Source organism: Pagrus major, chromosome 23 (assembly GCF_040436345.1).
Source record: "Pagrus major chromosome 23, Pma_NU_1.0".
In the NCBI taxonomy this organism is placed as follows: Eukaryota; Metazoa; Chordata; class Actinopteri; order Spariformes; family Sparidae; genus Pagrus; species Pagrus major.
In genome coordinates, this window is record NC_133237.1 from 12,876,214 (window position 1) to 12,884,391 (window position 8,178).

The 8,178-nt window shown below is 43.2% G+C and overlaps 1 protein-coding gene across 2 annotated transcripts; it reads left to right on the plus strand.

Moving 5' to 3' along the window:
• The first annotated feature begins 388 nt into the window (after positions 1-388).
• Positions 389-7,010, plus strand: luc7l3 (LUC7-like 3 pre-mRNA splicing factor). Of its 2 annotated transcripts, XM_073494047.1 has the most exons (11): positions 395-588; positions 1,149-1,215; positions 1,323-1,362; positions 1,455-1,599; positions 1,728-1,805; positions 1,975-2,079; positions 2,327-2,488; positions 2,647-3,032; positions 3,834-4,024; positions 4,478-4,698; positions 6,897-6,984. In XM_073494047.1, the coding sequence occupies exons 1-10, from the start codon at positions 490-492 to the stop codon at positions 4,663-4,665; spliced, it is 1,461 nt and encodes a 486-aa protein (XP_073350148.1). In that variant the 5' UTR covers positions 395-489; the 3' UTR covers positions 4,666-4,698; positions 6,897-6,984. The 2 variants fall into 2 exon arrangements, with proteins under 2 accessions (XP_073350147.1, XP_073350148.1); XM_073494046.1 differs by having other exon boundaries at positions 389-588; positions 4,478-7,010.
• The last annotated feature ends 1,168 nt before the right edge of the window (positions 7,011-8,178 follow it).

The following is an 8,178-nucleotide window of genomic DNA, read 5'->3' on the forward strand; positions in this document are numbered from 1 at the left end:
GCGAGGCTGTTAGTAAAAAAATAGCCTTTGAATTGCTCCATCTGTCATGGAGATGAAGGTGTACACGTCGAGGGAGGCGCTCCTTCCAGAGTCTGCATCAAGGTACACACAATATTATCCTGTCGTTTCCGGTGAAATCTTTCAAAATAAAACAATCAAAATACTTTGGCATTTCTGTTAAACAAAAACAAAACAGACATTCACTTGTGCTTGTATGTGTTTATGGGTGAATGTGAGCTTCGTGCAGTTTGCTTGACAAACGTGATGAATTACGGACTTCATCGATATGAGAGAATTGCGTTGTACTTCCGGGTCAGAGGCTGAAGGTGCCGCCGCTTAACTGGTTGTAGTCGAACCATAGACGGGCGTTGTTGTCACGGCGTCTGCCATTTTGATTAGGTGTACTTAGCGCGCAATAGATGGTGTGAACTGGCTCTCCAGGAGATATCGTAGTGCTTTAAAGTCAAGGCGACCTTATTGTCGGCAAAAATGCTCTCGGCAGCCCAGCTACTCGACGAGTTGATGGGCCGAGATAGAAACTTGGCCCCGGACGAGAAGCGATGCAACGTGCGCTGGGACGACGAGAGCGTAAGTTAGCATTCTGGCTAGTTTCTAGTTAGCTTGGCCAGTTTGGTAAGCTAACATATGATAAAAGGCTGAAACTCTGGCATGAATAATGTGGGAGTTGGGGTAATAAAGCTATATGTGCAGAGACGCCTGTCAGCCAGGGTCGTTAATAACTCCTGGAGCTGGTAAACTGGCATTGTGAGTGTTGTGTAAGCACGCGTCGTTGTTAGCATCAGAGTTTGCTAATGCTAACAGCGCTGATTGCTAATTGGCACAGAGCAGGCTAGAAACACAGTGAATTAGCGTCATGCTCCTGCTCTGCTAGCGTTAGCTTTTAGAGAGTTATTATTTAATAATTAACTAGTGCTTTATCTTTGTTTGGATTGTGTATCTTATGTAAACTGATAACTTGAGACACGAGTAACGTAAAAAAGAGGATATTGGTATTACATTTTTGGGACTGACTTGCAAGGCACATTTCACCTTAATTTAAATGATGAGTCAATGTAATTAATGGTAGCAGAGACGTTTCAAGAGGAATCCTGTTTGAGATAATCTAAATGCCTCCTTTCTCTCCTCAGGTATGTCGATACTATCTGTGTGGCTTCTGCCCAGCTGAGCTCTTCACAAACACCCGCTCTGACTTGGGTAAGTCCAGAACTTGTGTGTTTATGTAAGCTCGTTCAAACACAGCAGAATCTGACAGGCATCTGTTACATAACCTAAGAGAGTAAAGCATTTTGACTCTTTTCCAGGCCCTTGTGAGAAGATCCATGATGAAAATCTCAGGATAACGTAAGTTTGATAGACTTTTTTTTCTCCCCTAATCATTTGTGTGAGTCTTGATTATGTCACCTGATAAACATTTTTGATCCCATTGTGTCCAGGTATGAGAAGAGCTCTCGGTTCATGAAGGAGGGTTATGAGCGAGACTTCCTGCGCTATCTGCAGTCGCTCCTGGCAGAGGTGGAACGGCGGATTCGCAGAGGGCACGCTCGGCTCGCACTTTCCCAGGCTCAGCAGAATGCAGGGGTTTGTTCTTCAGTTTCTAGACAGTGTCATGTAACCCGTGCTTCTCATTGCATTCAAAGCATATTATGTGGCCTGTGTGGCTGTACCTGAGATTGTGTATTTATTTATAAGTGTATTTCCTTTTTCAGCAAGGTCCTGGTCCATCGGGAAAGAATGAGGAGAAGGTTCAGGTTCTAACAGAGAAGATCGAAGACCTGGTTGTACAGGTTTGTAACAAATATAGTGAAATGAGTTAACGGATATCCAGCATGGAAAATCGTATCCTAAAATTATTGCAGTTTTTTGAACACGCCACACTGTTTTCTTAGTGATTTAGTCGTCAGTGTGTTGAGATTGAATGGCAGGTGTAACTTGTCTGTTTTTGTTTTTGCTCAGATTGAGGAGCTGGGGTCAGAGGGTCGCGTGGAGGAGGCCCAGGGAATGATGAAGCTGGTGGAGCAGCTGAAGGAGGAGAGGGAGCTGCTCAGCTCCACCCCCTCGGTGAGTCGGCTTACTCCAGGCTAATCAGCCTACAGGTGCTGGTCACGTAATGCTGTCTGATGACAAGCATGTAGCATTTTTTAAAACAAAAAATCAATCTGCACTTGGAATGACAACGATGATAGGCTTTCATAAAGTTCCCTCAAAGCAAAGTGTAAATTGGATGAGCAGTTATCCTCTGAGGCAGAAATATAGGTCTTATTACATCATTCCCCTGTGATGTAACTGATCTCTGCTTTTACTGTAGACCATCGAGAGCTTCGCAGCGCAGGAGAAACAGATGGAGGTGTGTGAGGTGTGTGGGGCCTTCCTCATCGTGGGCGATGCACAATCTCGAGTGGACGACCACTTGATGGGCAAGCAGCACATGGGCTACGCCAAAATCAAATCCACCGTAGAGGAGCTCAAGGTAACAGCATTCCCTTGATCCATGTATTTACTGTGACATTTCATACATAGTGTTAATGTTGCAAGAGAAAATAATGCTCCATCACTTAGTTATTTTAAAGTGGGCTGTTTTACCTGGACTGTGTTTGATTTAGATTATTTGCTCTTTCTCTTGTGTAGGAGAAACTACGTCGCCGCTCAGAAGACCCCCAAGGTGAAAGCCCCGCACTCAAGAGGGACAGAGAAGACCGTGAGCGCGAGAGGGAGGAAAGAGAGAAAAAGCGCAAAGAGGAGGAAGAGAAGGAAAAGGAGAAGGAGAAGGAACGTGAGAAGGAGAGGGAACGAGAGAGGGAGAAGGAGCGCGAGAGGGAGAGAGACAGAGACCGGGACAGAGATCGAGACAGAGACAGAGAGAGGGACAGGGACAGAGACAGGAGGGCGCGCCGGAGCCACTCCAACAGCCGCCACTCCAGCCGAGCGTCAGACAGGAAACGGAGCAGATCCCGTGATCGCCGGAGGTCCAGGAGCCGAGACAAGGACAGAGAGAGGGAACGCAAACGCAGCAGGTGCGTCTGACTATCTTGATACACACTTTAAATCCACATTCATGACAACAGAGACGAGTAAACATTAGTTTGAACTGCGTTTATCTTTTATTTCGACTGCCTGCACTCCCAGCTGGTCTGCAAGAAGAAAACACAGCAAGACAGGCTTGTTGTCACATTGTTATTACAAGCCTGCATTAATATCCGACTGGTTAATGAGCCCTCACTTCAATTTTTTTTGACAGAGGCCAATTTTTAAAAGCATTTGTTGTTTGGTGTGTTGTCATTTTGGAACCTTGTTGCGTGTGCCATAAACATTATAATTATTGGGTACATCTAGTCTGCTGCTGATGGTGCTAATTAGAATGATGAGTACTATCAAAGTGTCACTTTTCTGCCCTAATAAAAAAAGAAGAAAACATCTTTTTATCTGACATTTTAATTACCAGGTTTCCAGTAGTGAGAACTGAGGTGGAAAAAATCCTGGTAATTTAGTCACAACTTGGTGACCAGGAAATGAAGGTGGCACGATATGTATCGTTAGGAAGTTTGTATTATTGGCTATTAATTTGCTTCTGTGAAATTCTAGCTGATAGTGGATAATATGAAGCATTTACAAGTATTTGACTGATTGCACATTGAAAGTTGGTTTGCAATTCACCAATAAACATGAAGAAGGAGAAGAACGTGTGCAGCCAGCAGACCATAAATCACTTTGTGTGCCATTGCACGACTAGACAGGATTCAACAGAAAATGTTTTTATCTTTTAGTACATCTCTCACTTGTTGCCCGGATGACTTATTCTCCTCCCTTTTTTCCAGGAGCCGGGACAGGGACAGGGAGAGGGAGAGGGAGAGGAGGCGCAGCCGAGAGCGCTCTGACAGGAAGCGTCGCTCCCGCAGTCGTGACAGAAGGAGGTCACGCAGCTCGGAGCGCAAATCTCACCGCCACCGCAGCCGCAGCAGGGACAGAGACAGAGACAGGGACAGAGAGCGGTCATCCAAAGACAAAGGTGAGGACTTCAAAGTGGCTTTCGTGTCAGTGTCGAAAGTTTGGAAAATCCTTCATTTTTAAGGTTAGGAATATTGAATTTGGAAACACTCCTTGAAGACAGTGTGGTGATTTATCTTCACAAATACTCATGTAAATCAAAAATCTTATAATGTTTGAAATAAAAGATCCCGTCATCATAAGCGCTAAATCATCATGACCATATACAGCTGGTAAAATAAAGTGACAATAGTCATTGATTGCTGTGGGTATAAAGAAATTCTGTAAACTTCAATTCTCCACCCTGTTGTTTGTACATATAAAGTTACTCTCTTGACCACTAGCTGCTGTGTATGTAAAAGCCAGCAGATTCTATTAAAACAAAAAGCTTACTGTCCCCAGGACAGCTGTCCATCAAGGGGAAGCGGTTACATTTTGATTGACGTGTGTGTGTATGTGATGTGTTGATGCGCAGACCGTAAGACAACAGAGGAGAGGAGCAGCTCTAAGAAAGACAAGCACTCCGATGGTGACGCAGCTTCCATCAAGGCTTCGTCGGAAGCGGAACCGATGGAGACGGAGGCGGCTGCCTCTGCCTCCTCCCCTCTGCTTAACGGCCAACAAGAGCTCCTCCATTCTGAAGGTGACACTCAGTCCAATTAAAACTGATCTGATAGGACCTCAGATCAGGCTCAGGTAAGTGCGTCCTCCTCCTCGCTCCCCCCTGGCTCTTAACCCAACCCTCCACCCTCCCATGACCCCCATTTCCCCCTTCCCACCCTCTGACCCTCCTGCCTTTCCCTCCCTGTTTACGTTCAGTTCAATGCCTATGATTTTGTCTTATGTACTGTATGCATATATCTTTATCCTGTTTTCGAATAGTGCATCATAAGTATGCACTGAAGATGAAGGACTAGGCCCGATGAATGAGAAGAAGGTAGAAAACATTCACACAAAGCCAAGAGGGAAAGGCCAGTGTAGCCCTGAGGTACCCCTCGTTTTGTATCGGTTTTTGATCCATATAGATGTTTATTTGTCTTTGTGGACCAAATGGCAGAAAAAATATTAACCAGTCCAGTCAAACATTTTCCTGCCTGTATTTACCTGTTTTTATTTATTTATTTTTTTACTTTGAAGAAGGAAAATGTAACTATTTTGGATTTTCTGAGATATTACCTAACATATAGGGAGAAAATTGAGCCACTGTGTGTCCACATGTTGGGGATTGTTCCTGCTCACATGTGAACACACAGACATGGTCGAAGCTGTATGTGACAAACCAAGCCATTTCTTTGACTCATAACTCAAATGCCATGGATTTGTTGTCCAGCTTACTGTGCCTGATGATGCCATGCAGTGTGTGTTTTTGGGGGGGTGTTATAGCACCGGGGGGCCTTACGTAACTAACTAACTGGAGGGGTAGGGTTTATCGAATGAATTGCAGCTGACTTCCATACCTCACACAGCGTTGGTGTTGTGAGCGAGACCACATGAGAAAAGGGCAAATTAAAAATCATGGATACTCTGACTGTCAAACTGTGCAGGTACTCACCCCAGGTACTCCTTTCTCTACCCACATCCATTTCTGAATGCTGTTGCCTGTCAGAAAAAAACAATTCTGTACTTCTGCAGAACATGAACATGAAAGCTTGACTGTGTATATTTTTGTATCGTCTTTCTTTGTTTTTTTCCTATTTGTTAATTTTGGAATATGTTTGGGAAAAAAGTAATCCTATAGAAATGTCTGAGACACATTTTTTAAATGCCGAGATGCACAAACAGCCTGCTTGATGTGCCTACGCCAACCGCTGAATTCGTCTAGACTTCCCCGTAGTTTTCTCTTAGAGCATTTTTCATGTCATATTTTTTCATGCTGTTTGTCTCTAACCTTAAAGGAACAGATTACCCCAAAATCAAAACTTACGTATTTATTCTCTCACCCGCAGTGCTGTTTATCTGTCCAGATTGTTTTGAATATAGTGGATGTAGAGATGTCTGATTCTCTAGAGTATAATGAAATGAGCCGGCACTCAGCTTGTGGGGCTCAAGTCAGTTAAAACTCAACAGCAGTGTCCCTTTCCAGAAATCATGAACCGGTTATATCCTCAGGCCTTGTTGTGAGCCGTTTCATGTCAAAACCATTTTCTTTCTATCAAACTACAGCTGCTAACCATATCACCACACAGATGTAAACATGAATGGCGTCTTCCTCGGCTGAGCTGTAACGTTGCGAGCGACATGAAACTGCTCACAACACGGTCTTGGGATGATCTTGGATTTGTGAAGAGAGACAGTGCTATAGAGTTTTATCAAAACTTTTTTTCTGGCGCCCCAAACCGATTGCCATCCAGTTCCATTATACTTTAGAGAAGGCAGACATCGCTGCGGTTGATATCTCAAACTCTGCAACTGGCATCAAAACAATCTCGATAGATAAATATGTATTTTTTATTTTCGGGTGAACTGTGCCTTTTAAGTTGACCATCAAATCTGCAAAAAATTAATTGTGAAGTGCAGTTTGGTGTAAGGAATATCAAACAGGTTTGTCACTGTTTATAAAAGATAACATTGGTGATCAAACCTTGTACACTTTTTGTCAGATTGATCTTAAGTGCAAACTTCTGATCAAACCAATAGTTAATAAATTGAGAAATATGTACAAAATATCAGCATATTCTGGCCAAATGAAACAATAGTGTCAGTATAAGGATAGTATTTGTGCATTAAGTGTCTCTTGTTTATGAGCTACACTTTCCTCTGTGACTAAATTGAGGGATATGTTTTAGTCTTTCTGTAGATGGTATTGTTGCTCCAGTAGCAGCAGTTGTTGCTACAAGCACTTGTTGTGGGACCTTTGCTAACATTTGCATTTTGTGGACATTTTTGCTCAACAGGGGAAGCTGGGATTACTGGTGGAGGAAGACGTGGAAGAGCGCACCCATCCTTAACCTGAACCTGACACTTCGCTGCTTAAAAACAAGGTGAACCACAAATGTGTAGTGGCTTATTTAAAAAAAACAAAAAAAAAAACACGTGTAAATGAGGAGGGGGGGAGGGGTAACAGTATTGATCCTGTTCCATTACCTGTCTATATTTTGGGCTGGATGAGGGTAGTTGTGGTTCATCTGATGTACTTCTTGGTCTAGATGTCAGCCGGGCATCACTTTAAATACCAAACTTAGAGGAGAACTTCATTCTGGGTTTTTTGTGTTCTTCTTTTGAAAATCTTTACACATCCTCCTTGTTTTCTTGACATTTAGTAAAAACGAAATAAAAACCGTGCTTGTGGTTTGTTTTGGTTTGTCAGGTTCCACTTCACTTCCTTACCTTTTTTTCAACAGTCAGTTGAACGCGTATGTACAATGTTAGTCCCGTAACAGGGCGTGTCTCTTTTCTCCTCCACTTAGAGCTCACATTGATTGCTCGTGTCCCCTTACTGTAAAATATACTGATTTAATTTGATCAAAACGATTTTGAAGACTGAAGATTTGTTTAATTTTGCTCTGCTTTTAATGTTCATGTTGTCTCGATGAATAAAAAGTAAAAACTTGTCGATGCTGTGTTGTTGTTGTTTTTCCATCATTCAGATTGTCTACCTCAGTGTTTTTTTAATCTTGGCTGTTTCCCTGCTCCAACACGCCTGATTCAAATGAATGGCTCGTTATCAGGCTTCAGCAGAGCTTGATGACGAGCCGATTATTTGAATCAGGCGTGTTGGAGCAGGGAAACATCTAAAACATGCAGGGCAGGGGGCCTCCAGGAACGGGCTTGAAAAGCACTGATCTACCAGAACAAAAAATATCTATTTTTGTTGAAGCAAAAGCAAGTTAGCACCATGAATGGGAAACTGGGAATCACTAAAAAAGTGAGACTTCTAACCCTCTTTTGAGCAAGTTGAGTTCCAGCCAGACTTCTCTGGGTTTTGAAGTTTATCCAGTATTTTGCCTTCCCATCAAAAGGGTAATCGTTTTCCTACAAACTGAGTGAAGCAAAAGATCTGAGGCCTTTCCAGAGAGGCAGGCTTTCTGGTTCACCTGCAGGGGTCAAAGCTGGATGTCTTTAAGTCAGATCTAAAAGGAAACATTATAAAAAGCTCAAGATGTTGACCAGGCCTTCAAATTCCCAGAATCAATCCAGTCAGGCATCCGTGGGACGTGCCGGAGCAGGTTTGACTCA

Bases quoted from the DNA above. Each gene is read 5' to 3' on its own strand.
- luc7l3 (XM_073494046.1), top strand. From the start codon at position 490: ATGCTCTCGGCAGCCCAGCTACTCGACGAGTTGATGGGCCGAGATAGA. The intron at 589-1,148 runs GTAAGTTAGCAT...TTCTCTCCTCAG, and splicing joins TGCGCTGGGACGACGAGAGC to GTATGTCGATACTATCTGTG. The intron at 1,600-1,727 runs GTTTGTTCTTCA...TTCCTTTTTCAG, and splicing joins AGGCTCAGCAGAATGCAGGG to CAAGGTCCTGGTCCATCGGG.